The 21,809-nt window shown below is 32.9% G+C and overlaps 1 protein-coding gene across 1 annotated transcript; it reads left to right on the top strand.

Annotated features, from left to right (window-relative positions):
- Window positions 1-4,662: 4,662 nt before the first annotated feature.
- Window positions 4,663-17,035, top strand: LOC139503369 (transcription factor Sp4-like). Its single transcript, XM_071293140.1, has 7 exons — window positions 4,663-4,847; window positions 4,956-6,651; window positions 7,504-7,699; window positions 8,170-8,262; window positions 9,045-9,145; window positions 13,205-13,324; window positions 14,127-17,035. The coding sequence occupies exons 1-7, from the start codon at window positions 4,785-4,787 to the stop codon at window positions 14,276-14,278; spliced, it is 2,421 nt and encodes an 806-aa protein (XP_071149241.1). The 5' UTR covers window positions 4,663-4,784; the 3' UTR covers window positions 14,279-17,035.
- The last annotated feature ends 4,774 nt before the right edge of the window (window positions 17,036-21,809 follow it).

Here is a 21,809-nt window from a genome sequence, read left to right as displayed (position 1 = left end):
ATATTGAATTTACTGACCCCATATATATCGTATTAGATCACTTACACCACCATGTGACTATTTTTGGGAATATTAGCTTAGACCTTAGAAAAAGAGTTGTTAAATGATTTAATCTTTTAATATCAAATTATTAATGTTATTGTCATGTCAAAAATGTTTGACCTTTGAGGCCCTTAAGCGGAAACTACAAATCTTTGTTTCATCTGTGGAAGATATTTCAGTATAATTTTCGTTTATCCTTGAGGCATATTCTCGTTGTGCCAACTGCCTTTGAATGTTAATCTTTACTTGTTTTGAGAAATTTGCACATTTAATCAAATGTCTAAACACGTCAATCAGTCCATCACCAAAAATAGCAAGAATAGAGAAATACGTAGCAACAAAATGAAAAATAAGGATTATTGACCGAGGTGCTAAAGTATAAGGAAAAGAGAATAACGGGCAAAAAATTGGAAAAAAAATTAGGAATATAGAAATTAATCCGCACCCTGCACTATTGTTTCAGGTAAGGTTGGAAGTTGGTACCTATTAAAACGCGCAAACCCGTTGCATTTGTTTGCATCTGTCCTAAGTCAGGTGCCACATGTGGAGCAGGATCTGCTTACCCTTCCGGAGCACCTGAGATCACCCTCAGTTTTTGGTGGGGTTAGTGTTGCTAAGTCTTTAGTTTTTCATGTTGTATCTTCTGTACTGTTGTATGTCTGTTTGTCTTTTTATTTTTAGCCATGGCGTTGTCAATTATTTTATATCTATGAGTTTGGCTTTCCCTTTGGCATCTTTCGTCCCTCTCCAAGGAACCTGATTTCATGCAGTGGTTGTATGGTTTGTTGATGTGGTTCATAAGTGTTTCTCGTTTCTCGATTTTTTTTATATAGATTAGATAGTCAGTTTTCCTGTTTGAATGGTTTTACACTAGTCATTTTTGAGGTTCTTTATAATTTTCTGTTCGGTGTGAGTCAAGGCTCCGTGTTGAAGACCATACTTTAACCTATAATGGTTTATTTTTACAAGTTGTGACTTTGGTGGAGAGTTGTTTCGTTGGCATCCATACCACATCTTCTTATATCTACCTCCTAAATTTTCATAAAGCCAGATTCGGATTCAGGTTTATGAAAAGGACAAACGTTACAACATTTTGGAGTGGGGAAAGTAATAGGAGAATTAAGCATATATGTAGCTCCATAAGGGGACCTGTCCACCTGCCAAGTTAAATCCGCGTTTAACAGCTTCTATGACTTTTTTTCACAATCAGTTCACGTAAATTAAGCCAATAATGGGGTCCAAATGTACGTTAACAGTAAAGTCAAATATGAAAGAAAAATTATCACATTTTAGCTAAAACGACTATAATGAGGTGGATTTAGGGGCTAGATTGGTTTAAACATATTCACTGATTTATATTTATTATTTTTTTGGGATTGGTAAACAAGTTATATTGCAACTTATATCAATCTCTTTCCACTTTAGGGGTGCGAGTGCTGCCTTATAGCGGCCTTATCCTGCTGTTTTTCGAAATCTACAAGGGTTTCTTTTACGTGAAAGAGATATGGCTATCTCTCAAAATTGAGAATGGAAATGGGGAATGTGTCAAAGAGATTACAACTCAACCATAGAGCAGACAACAGCAGAAGGTCACCAGCAGCAATAGAGAAAATTCTCCCAACCGGAGGAGTCATTCAGCTGGCCCCTAAACAAATATATACTAGTTCATTGATAATGAACACCATACTAAACTCCAAATTGTACACAAGAAAGAGGGGGCAAGGGGTTTAACTGTTATGCTGTTATGGGGTATTTTAATTCTTTGTTATCTGTTATTCTGAAAATATATTTACTGTTGGCTGTTATTGTCTTATTCTTTGTTAGCTGTTATAGGACTATTATCTATTTTGTTATCTGTTATTGTGAGAATCTATTTGCTGTTAACTGTTATTGAAAATTGGAATGTTAGCATTTTGACAGCCAATCTTCCGTGGAAATTGAAGATAAGTGAAAATTGTGATTTGAATGGATAATAGTCTCATTGGCACGCTTACCACATCTTCTTCCAATGCATATCTATTGGGGTCTTTCTACTGGTAATATCGGGTGGTCCTGTATTTGCAGAAGAATTTCAGTAACATACATCACATAAACATATTAAAATCAATTGGACCCAGGACCATTCCAGTAGATATAATAATTATCCTTTGTAATAAATTCCGTTGTCTGTGAACATGTAGCATTTTGTACAAATTAGAATTCAATTATTACTTGTACATTAACTTATAGTATGGCTTTTGTTATAAAAAAAGCATTGGTACACCCTATAGATTTTTTTTATTCAATGACCATATAGTAATCTCTATGCTGTACTATTACACCACTGTCCCTGATTACGGGAGGATTGGACACCAACTAGCATGCTTAAGTTGACGCAGTTACATTCTGTACGTGCCTATTTCCAAGTCAGGAGCCTGGATTCAGTGTTTGTAGTTTGTTACTGTGTTACTAAGTTTCTCGTTCACTATTTTGTGGATAAATTAGGCAGTTAGTTTTCTCCTTTGAATTGTTTTACATTAATAAGTGGTATGGGTTTGAATTATGTCTTTGGGAATTATACATCTTTTTCTTTTAGTATTTATAAGAAGTGCTACTTTTTCTCTTTTCGATTACAAGAAAGAGAACCCTGACCACCATAATTTTAAAAGCTTTTTAATTGCTTCACATGGCGAAAATTGAAGCTCAGAAACCATTGATGCAAATAAAGATGTGTCTTCAGTTTAATTTTTCGACAAGTACCCTTTTAAAAATCCTACAGCTTCTCCAATGCTGTACCCAAATTTTACATATTCTATAATTTCACATAAGATGCATGATTGGTGTTTCACTTGGTGTGATCCAAATGTTCACTAGGTCCAATTTCTATTATACTATCACAATTGTCACTTGAGTCAATTTCTATTATCAGAATAACCATAACTGGCATGCGTGTGTCAGTTACATGTCCTGTCTCCACTGATCTGGGTATTTTTGTATTTTATAAGTAAGTTTTATCATGAGGTCATTTAATACAAAAAATAGATTTTTTTTTATTACTTGTAAAGTATATATATTGCTTTTCAGAAATAAAAAATCTAAAAATCAAATTGATTATAAAGTGTCACTGGCTGCACTACTTTCAAAAATTAAATAAAAAAACCTAAATCATTAAAAATTGATCCCTCAAATGCCCTAGATTAAAAATATCCGTATATCAAAAACAGAAACTAGTAATTTCGTTCAGAAAAATTCAACATTCATACTATAACTTATTGTACAAGTTACGGAAAAAAATCAACCAAGGCAGAACTGCCTCAACGGCCGAAACGTCTTGTTTACACAAATTACAATTTTCTAGGTCCATACCACAAGTTATATACCAAGATCTACGAGTCATCTACTGGATTGGTCCTGGACAGAATTATTTTCATATTTCATTTACTGTTATCTGTTATTGTACCTTTTCAATTCCTTGTTATCTGTTTTTCACCAAATCAATTCACTGTTTTGTTGTTATGGGGACCCCCCCTTGCCCCCCCTCCAAGAAACTAAAAGTTAAAATATTACAAGACTAACAAAGGCCAGAGGCTCTTGACTTGGGACAGGCGCAAAAATGCGGCGGGGTTAAACATGTTTGTGAGATCTCAACCCTCCCCCTATACCTCTAGCCAATGCAGAAAAGTAAACGCATAACAAAAACACTCTTATATAGCCCGATTCCCGATGGATAAATCAAACACAAACAAAAAAAGGTAAAAAGGGGGTCCATGTCCCAAGCTTTCACACCATTCATCAAGTTGTACGTACGCCAGTTCAAATATTTAATTGTCCCATGTACATAATAAATAAACTACGTTTTTGTTAATTATAATGTGGGCAAGGCTATTGATTGTTTACTATACAATTCTTAATGTGGGCGACTCCACTTCAATTTAAATCGTCCGCATTCCATGGGCGGATCCAGGGGATAATGCAGGGATCAGAAGTCCCGCCCTGTCTAAGTAAAAAGAAATTGGTTTTGTCACGTAACGTTGTTGTGGTTGTTTTTTTTTTTTTGTGCTTTGAGTATTTAGATGATCAAAAGTAAGTCTGAATAGGAAACAGATTCAACCATTCAACAAAAAATCGTTAGGAAAAAAACCGTAAAACATAAGAAAAAATTCTGCGCTACGGCATGTTGATCAACTGACAAAGAACGACTTCAGTAATCGTGCATATAAAATATCAAAATTAGAGATCAAATTAGATATGTCATAATAAACCGTTGTTATTTCATATTTATCGTTCGTTTTAGCCTTCTCTTTTATAAAACATTTGTAATTATCCCCTTATGTACCTCTACACTGATGGAAAATACAGTTCCTTTGATGTTGTCGATAAAGTAGACATTAACACGTGCCCCTTACAACGCCTAGCTGTCAATCAAAGCTCACATACCACGCCAGACACCGGTTTACCATCTATTATATTGATTATGTAATCCGATATCAAATGTAGTTCTACTGACAAACGTCAAATTATTAACAAATTACGCAGTTAAATATCTTTGAAAATAAAGAAAAATATTAAATAATTGAAAATTATGAACTTCTATTAAAAAGAAAACAATAAAACTGTCTAAATCATAACGCGTCTTAATATCCCAAAATATTCGGCTTGGAAGGTAGCCACAGTACAGGGGCACCTTGCTTTCTTTGTTGACTGCCCATTTTTTGTTTGTAAAAAATTGTGTATTTGCTATTTTAAGAAAATAAACAGTCTTAATGACCTCGACAGCATCTAAGAAAAATAACCAGGACTATGTTGTTCCAGGTGGAGCAACGCAAGTAAGTGAAAATTATATTTTTAATCAAATTTCGGTTAATATTGACGAAAAAACTTCGCGGTGGCCATTGTGATGCACACCCCTAATCTGTGACCCCGCCTCGTTTCAGGAAACACAGCCATCCCCTTTGGCTCTCCTAGCAGCAACATGCAGTAAGATTGGAGCTCCCCCACATAATCAAGAGGAGGGACAGAGTCAAAATGGTGCTCAACAGCAGGTTCGAGTCATTGGGGCTAATGGAAATGGGAGTGGCGATGTTGTTGTTCCCAGCTGGGTACAACTTCCGGCCGGTGCCGTAGTCGATTCGAGTGGTAAACAAACTTTTGGAATTCCCCTTTCATCATTGGGCGGAGGTCAATTCGTTCAACAGTCAGTGAACTCAAATCAGCCACAGATAATAGCGACAGCAGGCCCTGGGGGAAATCTGTCATACAATGTCGTACAGCCATTTCAAACGATCAACGTTGACGGTCAAGAAGCAATTCTTATTCCTTCTTCAATGGCATCTGGTAATAACGGTCAGATTATTGCAGGAAATCAACAACAGCAACAAACTTTATTTGCCACACCATCAGGGCAAATAATTCGTGCAGGTGCACAAGGGATACCTAACCTTGGTAATGTTTTAAATTTAGGTGGTAATATTGTTAACTTGGGGAATGTTCAAGGTATGTCTGGCGTCCGACAAAATAATAATATATTACAGGCCTTACAAGTGCAACAGCCGCAAAATCAATTTCAAGTGGCAAACGTTCCAAATTTCATACAGATACCCATGTCAACTGCTAACGGACAAACCGTAATGCAGACAGTTCAAATTCCAGTACAGGGTATTCCTGTATCAGCATTTCAACAGCAACAACTGGGGCAACAGTTTACTACGTCAGATGGAGGCATGACAACACAAGCGGGACAAGCACAGACATCTGTTTCTTCAGCAACAACAAGTGCGCAATCAATACAAATTCAGCAGCAACAACAACAACCACAATACATAGAAATCCAAGCTAACCCAAATATTGCTTCAGTAACAAGAGCTCCATCAGAAGTGGATACTAAACCTTCAACACAACAACAGGCTGCAACTGTGGTAAATTCACAACCAGCAAACCAACAACATCAACAAATTTTACAAGCTGTTCAGCAGAATGCTGCTGGACAAACAATATTGACACCAGGACAAAATTTGACACCAAATATTTTATCACAGCTGCCGTCACTCGTTCTAAATACAGCAACTGGACAGCTTATTCCTGTATCCAATGGTAATAGTGGGCAAAGCTTCATTTTAGGTTCAGGAACACAAGCAAATGGTGCAACAACAAACACAGTTTCTGTTGCATCATCACAACAACAACAATCAAATGTTCAAAATATAATGACGCCCCAACAATTTGCTACAATTCAAATGCCCAACCAGTCTGTTGGAGGAGTTCAGTTAAACGGACAGAACCAAGTTCTCAATCCATGGCTCAATGCTTTAAATATTGCGAATATTCGTCAACAAGGAGTTCAGACAATACAAGTTCCAAATTTACAGGCTTTGCAGAATATGCAAAACTTTCAAACTGTGCAGAACAGTGGTATCCAAGGCTTTCAGTTGACACCTTCAGGACAGTTAATTGCAACAGGTACAAATTTTCCACAGAATTTAGGAACTGTCACGTTGACACCACAAGGCACATTAGCTATGTCAAATCAGACCAACCAACAGCAAACCAGTCCTCAGTCCTTCCCTGCAACTGTTACCAACATCAATCTACAACAAGCTGGGAACCAACAAGTGAACGCCTCACAGCTTATAGGTAAGATTTTAACGTGAATAGTCATTATTTATAGTGGATTTTTGTCAATAGACTATTTTCATAGTGATTAGGCAATATGTCAAAGATTTCTTTAATCTGATGAAAATAGTCTGTTAAAAAATTTACTAATATGATTTTCTTATTACATGTACAAATGTACATAATACACGTGTCTGTCCAATATCTGTCATCAGCAAACATCTACACATTGAAATAAAACCAACACTCACTTTAAAAGTTTTAATCAAAACGTATTGTACAAATTAAAGACATATTAAAGAAAAAAGAGAAAATTACTTTTAAAGTTTAATCTGTACACTGTACAATGTTTTATATCATGCATATATTTGGCTCTAAACGTACCGGTAAGTTTGATTCTATGTATGTAAGGCATAGTACATTTTTGTAACATCAATGCAATGCAGCATGGCTCATTATGCTCAGTACATCTTCACTGCACAAAAAAAGGTGATACATTTGATTTAGATATTTTAATTACTGTAGTAAACTTTTATAAAATAATACAGATATTTTAATCAGTGAACTTTTACAATGTTTATAAAATAATAAATAACTACTGGTAAATATATCCCAATATTTTGTACAGCTTAACCATGTTTAACTGCTAACAAAAAAGAAGTGTTATTTAAAGATAAGAAATACTTACATGACTTATGTTACAAAATATTATTTTTAATTGTAAGTTGTTCCAATAAGTCTAAATATATGTTTACATCACTTCTAGCTATATCATTTTGTACATGTTACATGCTTTATTTTAAACAGCAAAATTTCTCAACTCAAAAATTGAATAGTATTTGAACATGTATAAAATTTGCTATATATTTTTAGGTCAGCCAACTACAATACAACAAGATCCCAATGACCCAACTAAATGGCAGATTGTACCTACCACACAGACAAACCAAGTTACCTCCCTTAGCCCACAATACAAAGGAGAACAAATCATACAAGACAGTGGCACACCTGGCAGACGGTTACGGAGGGTAGCTTGTACCTGTCCGAACTGCAAAGACAATGAAGGAAGGTAGGATATAAGGCTAAGCTTTGTTAATATAAGAAGATGCAACTTAAGATCACTGTTTTAGAGTAAGGCATTAAAAAATGAACAATACACATATTTAACTATAAAAAGGATCTCGCTTGATGAAACAAATCCAACTAGAAATTCAACGGCCTGATTAATTAAATGTACATTTATGTACATGTACAAAAAAATAAGCAAAAAACAAGTACATATAGATCGCATGTTCCTGGCTTGGGACAGACTAAAAAATTTGTTGATGTGCAATCTGTAGACATACTCATCGCGATATTTGTACAATATTTTGACAATTTTTTTTTATTTCCAATCAGATGCCAATTGAAAGTGCAGTACTATTTACGTGGCAAACATAGTTTATTCTTGTGATGATGGCCTATAATTAAAGAATTTGTCTACATGTGTTCTTTTTATTTCATCATTGTTAATGTACGTTTGAATTTTTTCTTTTTCAGGACGGGCGAAAACAAAAAGAAACAACATATTTGTCATATACCTGGCTGTAACAAAGTTTATGGAAAGACATCACATCTCCGAGCTCATTTACGGTAATTTTATTTAGCTTTGATCAGAATTCAACTAAATACTTGTTAAGATATGTTGAAAGGTTGATTTTATAGATTGATATCATCCATACATACATAACAGGTATTTTTTTGTAAATTCTGATTTATTTTTTGATTTTATCCAAACTTTAAGAAAATATTCAAAAATTGAAAGCATAAATTGATTTGATATATTCTATAAAACCTATGGTACTTGACATATACAAGACTCCCTTTAAATAAAAGAGTGCAGTGAAGTGATCAATCCTTAGAAATTGAGGTTACAATTAGATGTGTGTTTGAATTACCATACTTGTCTAGAACACCTTTTTTTTAATTCAAAATTGTAAAACATATGAATCTGTTAAAAAGATAGGTCATGTACAAAGGAAGATAACTCTAACTCAGATTAATATTACAATTCATTGTTTGAAAGCAATCTTTACTCTAAAGTGTTAGTTTGATTAGTAATTTGGCATGCATGTAATTAAACTTTAATCAGGCAAATAAACCTTTCTTACTAATGTCTGTTTGTGTTATTACAGCCTTCACGCTGAACTGCTAAATCTAAAGGCCCACAGCTCAATTTTTGAAAATTTTTAGATAGATTCTGTTGGCCTGTAGGTCTGATTTTTACAGGCCCGAGAGCAATTTTACCAGCCTGGGCTGCCACTCAACGTGAAGACTGTTATTATTTTCAATTTACATTGACCTGAAACATTAAACAAATGTAACTGATTTTACTCTTCTTTCTAAGAAAGTAATAATGTAACTTTGAATTTCAGGTGGCATACAGGAGAAAGACCTTTTGTTTGTAACTGGTTATTTTGCAATAAAAGATTTACACGTTCTGATGAATTACAGCGACATAGAAGAACACACACAGGTTTGTATTGACATTTTGGAAAGATTACAATTATGTTTATGTTCCTTTCTGTATGAGGTTGACATAGGAGAACACACACAGGTTTGTATTGACATTTTGGAAAGATTACAATTATGTTTATGTTCCTTTCTGTATGAGGTTGACATAGAAGAACACACACAGTTTTGTATTGACATTTTGGAAAGATTACAATTATGTTTATGTTCCTTTCTGTATGAGGTTGACATAGAAGAACACACACAGGTTTGTATTGACATTTTGGAAAGATTACAATTATGTTTATGTTCCTTTCTGTATGAGGTTGACATAGAAGAACACACACAGTTTTGTATTGACATTTTGGAAAGATTACAATTATGTTTATGTTCCTTTCTGTATGAGGTTGACATAGAAGAACACACACAGGTTTGTATTGACATTTTGGAAAGATTACGATAATGTTTATGTTCCTTTCTGTATGAGGTTGACATAGAAGAACACACACAGGTTTGTATTGACATTTTGGAAAGATTACAATTATGTTTATGTTCCTTTCTGTATGAGGTTGACATAGAAGAACACACACAGGTTTGTATTGACATTTTGGAAAGATTACAATAATGTTTATGTTCCTTTCTGTATGAGGTTGACATAGAAGAACACACACAGTTTTGTATTGACATTTTGGAAAGATTACAATTATGTTTATGTTCCTTTCTGTATGAGGTTGACATAGAAGAACACACACAGTTTTGTATTGACATTTTGGAAAGATTACAATTATGTTTATGTTCCTTTCTGTATGAGGTTGACATAGAAGAACACACACAGTTTTGTATTGACATTTTGGAAAGATTACAATTATGTTTATGTTCCTTTCTGTATGAGGTTGACATAGAAGAACACACACAGTTTTGTATTGACATTTTGGAAAGATTACAATTATGTTTATGTTCCTTTCTGTATGAGGTTGACATAGAAGAACACACACAGGTTTGTATTGACATTTTGGAAAGATTACAATAATGTTTATGTTCCTTTCTGTATGAGGTTGACATAGAAGAACACACACAGTTTTGTATTGACATTTTGGAAAGATTACAATTATGTTTATGTTCCTTTCTGTATGAGGTTGACATAGGAGAACACACACAGGTTTGTATTGACATTTTGGAAAGATTACAATTATGTTTATGTTCCTTTCTGTATGAGGTTGACATAGAAGAACACACACAGGTTTGTATTGACATTTTGGAAAGATTACAATAATGTTTATGTTCCTTTCTGTATGAGGTTGACATAGAAGAACACACACAGTTTTGTATTGACATTTTGGAAAGATTACAATTATGTTTATGTTCCTTTCTGTATGAGGTTGACATAGAAGAACACACACAGTTTTGTATTGACATTTTGGAAAGATTACAATTATGTTTATGTTCCTTTCTGTATGAGGTTGACATAGAAGAACACACACAGGTTTGTATTGACATTTTGGAAAGATTACAATAATGTTTATGTTCCTTTCTGTATGAGGTTGACATAGAAGAACACACACAGTTTTGTATTGACATTTTGGAAAGATTACAATTATGTTTATGTTCCTTTCTGTATGAGGTTGACATAGAAGAACACACACAGTTTTGTATTGACATTTTGGAAAGATTACAATTATGTTTATGTTCCTTTCTGTATGAGGTTGACATAGAAGAACACACACAGGTTTGTATTGACATTTTGGAAAGATTACAATTATGTTTATGTTCCTTTCTGTATGAGGTTGACATAGAAGAACACACACAGTTTTGTATTGACATTTTGGAAAGATTACAATAATGTTTATGTTCCTTTCTGTATGAGGTTGACATAGAAGAACACACACAGTTTTGTATTGACATTTTGGAAAGATTACAATTATGTTTATGTTCCTTTCTGTATGAGGTTGACATAGAAGAACACACACAGTTTTGTATTGACATTTTGGAAAGATTACAATTATGTTTATGTTCCTTTCTGTATGAGGTTGACATAGAAGAACACACACAGTTTTGTATTGACATTTTGGAAAGATTACAATTATGTTTATGTTCCTTTCTGTATGAGGTTGACATAGGAGAACACACACAGGTTTGTATTGACATTTTGGAAAGATTACAATTATGTTTATGTTCCTTTCTGTATGAGGTTGACATAAAAGAACACACACAGGTTTGTATTGACATTTTGGAAAGATTACAATAATGTTTATGTTCCTTTCTGTATGAGGTTGACATAGAAGAACACACACAGTTTTGTATTGACATTTTGGAAAGATTACAATTATGTTTATGTTCCTTTCTGTATGAGGTTGACATAGGAGAACACACACAGGTTTGTATTGACATTTTGGAAAGATTACAATTATGTTTATGTTCCTTTCTGTATGAGGTTGACATAGAAGAACACACACAGGTTTGTATTGACATTTTGGAAAGATTACAATTATGTTTATGTTCCTTTCTGTATGAGGTTGACATAGAAGAACACACACAGGTTTGTATTGACATTTTGGAAAGATTACAATTATGTTTATGTTCCTTTCTGTATGAGGTTGACATAGAAGAACACACACAGGTTTGTATTGACATTTTGGAAAGATAACAATTATGTTTATGTTCCTTTCTGTATGAGGTTGACATAGAAGAACACACACAGTTTTGTATTGACATTTTGGAAAGATTACAATTATGTTTATGTTCCTTTCTGTATGAGGTTGACATAGGAGAACACACACAGGTTTGTATTGACATTTTGGAAAGATTACAATTATGTTTATGTTCCTTTCTGTATGAGGTTGACATAGAAGAACACACACAGGTTTGTATTGACATTTTGGAAAGATTACAATTATGTTTATGTTCCTTTCTGTATGAGGTTGACATAGAAGAACACACACAGTTTTGTATTGACATTTTGGAAAGATTACAATTATGTTTATGTTCCTTTCTGTATGAGGGTGACATAGAAGAACACACACAGGTTTGTATTGACATTTTGGAAAGATTACAATTATGTTTATGTTCCTTTCTGTATGAGGTTGACATAGAAGAACACACACAGGTTTGTATTGACATTTTGGAAAGATTACAATTATGTTTATGTTCCTTTCTGTATGAGGGTGACATAGGAGAACACACACAGGTTTGTATTGACATTTTGGAAAGATTACAATTATGTTTATGTTCCTTTCTGTATGAGGGTGACATAGGAGAACACACACAGGTTTGTATTGACATTTTGGAAAGATTACAATTATGTTTATGCTCCTTTCTGTATGAGGTTTGGGTTAGTGGTAACGATTCATCTTAACTTAGATTTTATACACAAAATAAAATTGAGTTTATATTTAAACATTCATGCATCACATGCAACTTTAAACATATTTAAAGCTATGAAAAACAAATTTCGTCATGGTTTGACACTAAACCTTATAAAAGGAAAATACTTGTTGGTGAGTGCCCTCTAAATACCAAGTTCATGAAAAATAAGCTATAGTAAATTAGTAATACAATGTGTAAAATAAAAGTTTCACTTAAACCTCTACCCCCCAAAAAACTTTTGGTGTTTATGTAAAAAAAAATCATATAGTTATATAATAGTTTGTTGACAAGAGATTATCATTCTGAGACCAGTAAAAGCATGGCACACTCCAAAATGAAAAAAATAATATGCTGGGTGTTCTTGTCCCTTTCAAAAAATGACCATCTGAAATCACTGATATTTTATGCAAATATTTTCAATCTGGCATATGTTCATGTTAAACATGTCTCTTTAAACATTCATGATCTATTTATAAATCAAACTCATCAAAGATACCAGGCTTACAACTTTGTAAGTAAATGCTTGTTTCATCTACCAAAGACACATCAGTAATGCTGGAATAAAAAAAAGTGAAAGCCAAATGAAGAACAAAAAAATGTACCAAGTTGAAGAGCAAATAATCCCAATAGACCAAGTGGAGTATTGGAGCTTTACAAACATTTGATTTAACTTGTTTCTACATTTATTTACTTTGATATGGAAATTTTTTATGTATTTTAGGCGAGAAAAGGTTTGAATGTAAAGAATGCCACAAGAGATTTATGAGAAGTGATCATCTGTCAAAACACAGAAAAACACATTTTAACAACCGAGGTACAAAAGGGGCAGCTATAGATGGTGGTAAGTGGTATTACAGTGAATTTAAAAATACCTTTAAGGAATGACTAATATATTTTTCTGTCGATGAAGAAATAAGGTCAAAAATAGAGTTCACACTGAAAAATCCATTCTATGAAGAGCAAGAAATAACATAAAAAAATGTGGTTCACACTGAATAACCACATTTCAAAATAATGTCTATCAGCTGATAGACAAAAACTTTAAACTGATCAGAAGACTGAAATATCAATGTAAAACTATTCAACTAACAGCCTAATTGAGGTACAAAAAATGAACTAAAAAACAAATATGTAACACGTAAACAAACAACAACTACTCAATCACAGGCTCCTGACTTGGGACAGGCTCATACATAGAGAATGTGGCAGGTTTAAACATGTTAGCGGGATCCCAACCCTCCCCCTAACCTGGGACAGTGGTATAACAGTACAACTTAAGAACAAACTTTAAAATCTGTTGAAAAAGGCTTCAACTAAAATGCAATTTAAATTTTTGCGATATACAGAAAAAAAATCCTGTTTGATTCAGATAAATTTTTTCAAAAATGTGTGTTTTAATCATTGCCATTGTAACCATGATAACCCTGTTGCATTTTTGGCAATAATAAAAAAAATCACATTAATTTATGTATTTTCAGTATTTAAATTGTGAAAAAAACATTTGTCAATAAATACTTATTCACTTAAAATGGAAGCATGGTCAATCAGTTTGTTGAAATTCTTATATCTGGTGTGAACATTTTTTTTAATTTAGAATTAAATTGTGATAAGGGAAGTAATCCATTATTTATTATCTCCCTTAGACTCCATGGCAGTGGAAGTTGGTGAAGGAGTTGATATGGAAGGAGAAGAACATTCAGAAGAAAATAATACAAGCATAGAAGAACATGAGACTGTTTTAGTAGAAAGTGAAGAAGGCACAGTGACAGTTATAGTACAACCTCAAACGGGTTGAGAATATTTTCATATTCTGATTCATTATCTTAATTATCTTAGTTAAGATGGCACAGGGACTCATCTTGCTCTGAGTAGAATTGTCGAGAACTGTGCGTACTCTGTGTCAGTGATATGAAATCACGATGACTGTTCAACCTCATAGTTCAAGTTGACTAGCGTTAGCAAGGTTCGTTATCTGTAAAATATGACAGAGGCATGGAAACAGTTGTTGCAGAAAAAAAATTCGTTTCTTGTCTGTTTAAAGATGCATTTGATTCAGTGCAAGAAAGGAATACATGAGATAACTAGTGTAGAAGTACATTATGTAAAAAAGAACATATTAGAACAATAATGCCATATTTTGCCATTTGATATTGAAATTATGTATTGTTAGCAGAAAAAAGTTGTGTACATTTAAACTATTTTTTTTAAATGAGATCATGTTTAATTAGAAAGCAATAGTTCATATGTAGTTATAAAAGTATGGTTTGAGGTCATTTATTTTCCTGAAATTCTGTAGATAGACATTTTAGTAATGCTTGTTTTGTGTCTACTATTACTTTTTGAGACACACAAATATTTTCCCTTGAAATCTTAATTAAGTAGGTTTTCTTTTTGAAAATAAAACTCTTTTATAAGTGTTTGCAGTTTTTGAGAGAGAGAAAAACCTCATGTAACACTTAAAAATGAGATACTGCTTTCAAGATAAATGTATGAAAATATGATATTAAGTGAAATTATGTAAATTAACAAAATTGGGTTATCTCCCTTTAATCACAAATTTTTCATTTCTTTAAAAATTTAATCTTCTAAAAGGTTCCCTTTTTTTCTACAATACTCAACAAGCAGAAAGTAAAATTATTACCTATTAACTGCTTGAAAGTTTAAATTTTAAGTTGATATGTATGCAAACTGCAATATATTTTGTTTCCCATAAGTTGGCTAAAAAACAAGATCGTCATACAGAATGAATTTTCAATTGCTCTGTGCGGATTTTTTATTCTGTGGCAAAGGCATTTGTTATAGAAAATTATGTTCTTTAATAGGAGGGCATTGTTATTTAAGTATTGGAAGTTCAGAAATTGTTTTTTATAAAAATGTATAGTAAATATCGCATTATTTTTATGAGCTGAACGAAGAAAAAAAATTATGATATGTACATGTTTTTTTTAACATGTGTGATTATTTTTTTAAATGTAAAAATGTTTTTTGTAAATCCATTATGAAGATGTTTAAACCAGTAGATACATTGCAATTTATAAATTAAGTGATCACTGTTTAGGAACTACTTTGACTATTAAGCTGCTGTCTCACCGTTTTCATCAGACAACTATAAATGACAAAATCCACATCAAGTGTAAGATTGAAATACTCACAACAGTTCATATCATCTACATTTCTTTCAGCAATTTTTTCGTGATACAAAAACTACTGTAGCGACCAAAGATACAACTTGATTACTCTTTAATACAAATGTATATATACCATTTAATGACACAAAATAGACAGAGTGTAAATACACAATAGTAAATGACTTCAATTAATAGAATAGTTGAAAAATATTAAGTTTTTAATCTGATTTTCAAGGTAAAATAGGTTATTGGTTTGGGGATGTACGCGGGCAGCTGCCAAACAGTGTCTGTTCAATAACATGAAAACCCCCTTTTTTCAAATTTAGATATGTTGTATCTTGCCACTAAATGAAGTTCAACTTAAAATTTTCACGATTTTAGTTTTTCTCGTTGTTGAGTTATCTCCCTTTGAACAGATATGGTTAATTATACACATAAAGTTTGATTACACTAAGCCTTTATAGATCATTTTCACCTGTTATCTGTTTACTAAGCATATGGTTTATGTCTTATCCCACAATTATAATTATACCTCTTCATGAAAATCTGGTTTGCTGTCACTCCGACAGCCTCTTGTTTGTTCATTGCAGTCTATCAGAACATTACCATTCTCATTCATAACAAAGAAATACCCACCTGATGTATTTATAGATCAGAAATCCCCACCTGATGTTGTTATTGAAATCTAGTTTGAATGTCTAAAAATTAAATTTAATTGTAAGTTACACATTTTGAAAAATTAAACCATCATGAATACCAACCTCTAGAAATTAACCTTAAAGGAGATGTTTTCATTAAGAAATTATATCATTGTTTTCTGTGAAAAAAATATGTCTGAATTTTTAATGTTTAAAAAATTCTGAATGTATCATTTATAAGATATTGATTTGTTGATGTTTATTGTGTAAACAAACAATTTTTTGACTATAAATTGTATTTTTTTAAAAACCAAGAAACCTATTGATGGTGATGATAGAAGTTTTTAACGATCTCTCTATACAGCCCTTGAAGAGTCTGCAATATTGATGGTTAAATTTTTTTTACAGAATTTTCAAAGACATCTTCTCTCGTCCGTGCATGAAGAAATTTTCTGAAGGGAGAGGTTTTCAAATAAACACAAGGAAAAACTGTAAATTTTAATTCAGATGTTTTAAATGTCTAGGAGCATCATCACTCTCTCCTGAAAAGAACAATTTTCAGCAGAAGCATATTTTCAATATTTTCAATACATGGTTTGGAGACTTTTGTTTTTCCAAAATATTTAAACTTTAACAAGCAAAAAAGATATTTTAAAATAATAAGGGTAAAATACAGGCAAATTTGTACATGTAAATGTTATGTTTAAAATTTTTATTGTTATTGTGTTGTTACTGTTAATGAAACAAATTGATGCTATTCAATTTTTATATAAAAAAATAATTAAATACATTGTTGATTTTAATTGCCATCAGACTGGCAGACAAGGTTTATGAAAGTAGACATTGTAGTTGTCGTCTGTTTATGTAGTTCATACTCGTTTCTCGTTTTTATATAGATTAGACCGTTGGTTTTCCTGTTTGAATGGTTTTACACTAGTAATTTTTGGGGCCCTTTATAGCTTGCTGTTTGGTGTGAGCCAAGGCTCCGTTATTGAAGGCTGTACCTTGACTTATAATGGTTTACTTTGATGAATTGTGACTTGGATGGAGAGTTGTCGCAATGGCACTCATACCACATCTTCCTATATCTATTGACACATTTTTAGACGACAGTCTTTTGTTGAAAACTGGATTGTCTCCACTAGATTTATTTTGTTATTTTAGAGATTTATTTGTTATAACATTGAGTCATTGACACCTTTTATCAGTGCAAGGTATAAAAGTGAAAATACTGAATTCCAAGGAAAATTCAAAACAGAAAGTCCCTTATGAAATGGCAAAATCAAAAGAATGGAAAACAACTGTCATATTCCTAACTTGGTACAGCTCATTCCCATATTTAGAAAATGGTGGATTAAACCTGGTTTTATAGCAAGCCAAACCTTAATCAAGTTTTTAGAATGACTAATAATTGATAAAAAAAAATAAAAGTAGACTGATTGAGTGTTTGCAAACTACCGGAACCAATATTCCATTCATATACAGGACTATTCAAGATAAAAGACAAAAAGATCTAGAATAAAAGGAAGGAGAAGATAGTTGACATGGATGGAAAACAAAAGACATAATTCTTAAACAGACAGCACCATTGCAAAAACAACAAGTGAAACTGCGAGCTACTGCTCACTGATGATACCCCCGCCGCAAGTGGATAATATTAATAGTGTAAAAATATGCAAGTGTTCGGTAAACAGGAAGTTGTCGAGTGATGAATCTGAAAACGCATCACACGGTATAGCTGACTTATATAAATCCTGAAACCAAATTTCAGAAATCCTTGTATTGTAGTTCCTGAGAAAAATGTGACGAAAATTTTCAACTTGGCTATCATGTGTAAAATCAGACAAGTGTTCGGTAAACAGGAAGTTGTCAAGTGATGAATCTGAAAATGCATCACACGGTATGACTGACATATATAAATGTTACTACCAAATTACAGAAAGGGTGGGTGTGTAGTTCCTGAGAAAAATGTGACGAAAGTTTCATGGGACGGACTGACTGACGGACGGACTGACAGACAGAGGTAAAACAGTATACCCCCCCTTTTTTAAAGCGGGTTTTTTTTTAAAGCGGGGGTATAAAAAAGGACAAAAGGAGAAACATCAAGTCACAACACTACAAGTACACAGAAAACACAAAAACTCTACAAAAGCCCAAGGGTTAACTCTGGTGCCCTGGAAGGATCAGCAGTACCTATAATATTGAACTAGACATTCCTGTCTTGTTTCTTCCTGTTTGAATATGTATATTAGTCATATCTGAAGACAAAATGGTCAAGGTTTCTTATCAAACTCATCTCCATATGCCCACATGCCAGATCATATGAATGCTCTTGTGCCTGAACATTTTACCAAATTGGAAAGTTGAAATGAATTATAAATATATATAGTTTCTTACTCTTAAACTTTCTGATACCTACAGTTTTGCAAGCTCATAGAATGCTGCAAACTACTGGCCACAATAATCATTATGGTATCTAGTTTAAAAAATGTGTGAGGAGCTTGCTATCCAATGAATATGGTACATCTAGCTTAAAAAGGTTCTTCTAAATGTTACAATGTATCATTTTTAACACCACAGTGTTGTATCTCTCAAGCTTTCTAATTGATAATTATGAACAGATATATCATGTTAAGGAGGGGTATTTGCGAAAAATACCAGTCGAGAGAATGTTAAATTTCACGAGCCGTAAGGCGAGGGAAATTCATTCTCAAGACTGGTATTTTTCGCAAATACCCCTCAATAACATGATATATCTGTTTAATTACACCGAATGTTAATGTACTAAAACGCATTGATGATCGTGACGTTACAAGCGTCCAGTCGGATAGAGTATTTTTTGGCAAATACCACGGCAGAGAGGGTAAAAAAGGCATATCCTTTTAGCAAATACCCCGGCGGCGTTAAAAATGAACGATATTCATTTGATAACAGTAAATTGGTGAAAAATACACTGGCTAATAACCAATCAAAACCCCGGATTCTTACATAAGGTGTAATTAATGGAAAATATCCAGAATTTTCAGGTTGCCTTTAAAGTTGAGGCCCTTGTCAGTATTGACTTTCAAAGGACATCTAAATATGACTATAAAATGCACAACGTTAACAATTATTCAAAATTTGTCTACTATCTTGAAAACCACTTCATATACAGAAAAATCTGACAGCTACAGAAATATTCAGAAAATTTGTTGAATTCATCAAACTGTTCATTTACTAAAAAAACTGTCAAATGGCCCATATAAGAGTTAAATGATGATGTTTACCAAATTCGGTTATCTAGGGAAAATAATAGATAAAAAAAAATTAACTACCAAAAATGATAAGATAGTCTACTAGATGTACAATTTGTCAGCATAGATGAAATTGTCAGTCGACTCCTGATAAGCTCCCTTGAATTACTTTTTTTTCTCACAATATTTGACGTTTTTGCTAATTTTGAAAACCATAAAAGACAATAGAAATAATTAGCAGAAATGAATAGCAGTACAAGATCTAGCTGCGGAACCGTAGCTCATAGGTCCTTGTGTTATTTTTTTACTTTTTGTGGACCATTTATCCATAGCTCATAGGTCCTTGTGTTATTTTTTTACTTTTTGTGGACCATTTATCCATAGCTCATAGGTCCTTATGTTATTTTTTAACTTTTTGTGGACCATTTATCCATAGCTCATAGGTCCTTATGTTATTTTTTTACTTTTTGCTCACAATCTATGGTCCACAAAAAGTAAAAAATTAACTTAAGGACCTATGAGCTACGGTTCCGCAGCTATACAAGATCTACAAATGTATTTATATAACAGAAATCATGGGTTGACTACTTGTATGAGTTATTTGATGTAAACATTTGCTTACATTTTTTACAAAAAAAATCGAGTAGATGGAAAACAAATCAGTAAGACTAGCTACATACAAATAGGTCACCATAGTGGTAAAAGCATTCTACTCCTTTAAGGTCTTATTGCCCTTAAATGATTATTTTTTAATCATTTTTTTAAGTATAATAGATAAAGAAAATTGATGAGCAGGGCAAGATCGACACAAATGTCAACATTGCCGAAATTGCCTATTTCCTCCAGCATGAGTTATTGCCCTTAAAGACGATATTAATATCATTTTTATGTGTTGGACAAAATTATAGACAATTTAGTGTGAATGTGAAAAAGACCTCTAAATATTAGTTGGTAACAAAGACCAAATAATCAGAAATCAGAAATTACGTTTTTTACACAGTTTTATTTTTATTTTGGTAAAAACATAGAAAACAAAATATCAGCATTACAAAATGAACAAAATTGTAATATTATTAAGGGCCTCGGTGACCGAGTAGTCTAAATAGTTCATCTATCATTTGCACCGAGTTGTAAATTCGGACTCTGCAAGTAGCAGCATCGTCCGATCCCAATCTTCGTTGACTAGGATTGTCAGTTTTCCGGTCTAAGGTATGGGGTTTTCTCTTGGCACTCCAACCTCCTCCAAAAATATTGAAAAAAAATGACCGCCACTGTCATGTGATAAGTTCTCACTTGAATAATTTTACCACACAACAAAAAGTTAAGTTCAAACAAATTAAAAAGACATTACATAAAATCAAGGTTACTGCTCACTAAATTAAGGCTGGCTAGGTATCGAATTGATAAAAAAAGCTTTTCTATTCAGTCATCGGAAAAACAAACGAATAAAAAGGGTACTTCAATGAGACAGAAACCCAACAACACCCAATGGTCTATAGAGGTTTGACATTCTCCTTCAGTCGTGATAAGTTGCTTATGCCGACTTTAGAGGGGGGGATAGGAGGGTCCTGATCCCGAAATCCCGGGCTTAAAAACACGAAATCCCGAAATCTCGGGCTTAAAAACATGAAATCCCGAGGTCCCGAAATTCGAAAATAAGAATTCCCGGATCCCGAAAGTATCAATCCCGAAATCCCGAGTTTTAAAACACCCGATCCTGGAGTCCCGATAAAGGTCCTATCCCCCCTCACTTTAGGATCATGTAAAACATTTTTTTTTAAAGAACGGGGTGTCCAACGATTTTTTGCAGTTATAAACATTCAGAAATATGCATGTATTTAAACAATTCTGTGTGGCTACAGACCACCTGCAATCATCTAGAACCAGAAATTTAATATAAATGTATGTTATTTTCCCACGTACATTCAACATGTGTTTAACGAAATCACATAGTATATATGAGGGTCTGGATTGGGCAATCTAATTAAAATATAGAACTACGTATTATAACGAAATCCGAGTTCTATATTTTAATTAGATTTTGGATTGGGATATCTTCAATCCTGTTTTCTTTATTATTTAGGCCATTTTTCTCTATTCTTCATAAATTTTGCCCATTATTCTCAATTCTATATAATCAGGCACCCTATTTTTCTCATTTCTTTTTTTTTGGGGGGAATTTTTGTATTCTCTCTATTCTTTATTTTGTTAGACCTTAATTCATTCTGCACTTTAATTTTTGCCTGCTATTATTTTCTCTTTTGTAAAACCTATACAGACAGTAATGTATATACGTGATATACCAACACTAGCAAAGCTCCTGATAA

Source organism: Mytilus edulis, chromosome 14 (genome assembly GCF_963676685.1).
Source record: "Mytilus edulis chromosome 14, xbMytEdul2.2, whole genome shotgun sequence".
Classification (NCBI taxonomy): domain Eukaryota; kingdom Metazoa; phylum Mollusca; class Bivalvia; order Mytilida; family Mytilidae; genus Mytilus; species Mytilus edulis.
The sequence above is the reverse complement of the archived record's forward strand: the minus strand, read 5'-3'. Positions and strand labels throughout refer to the sequence as shown.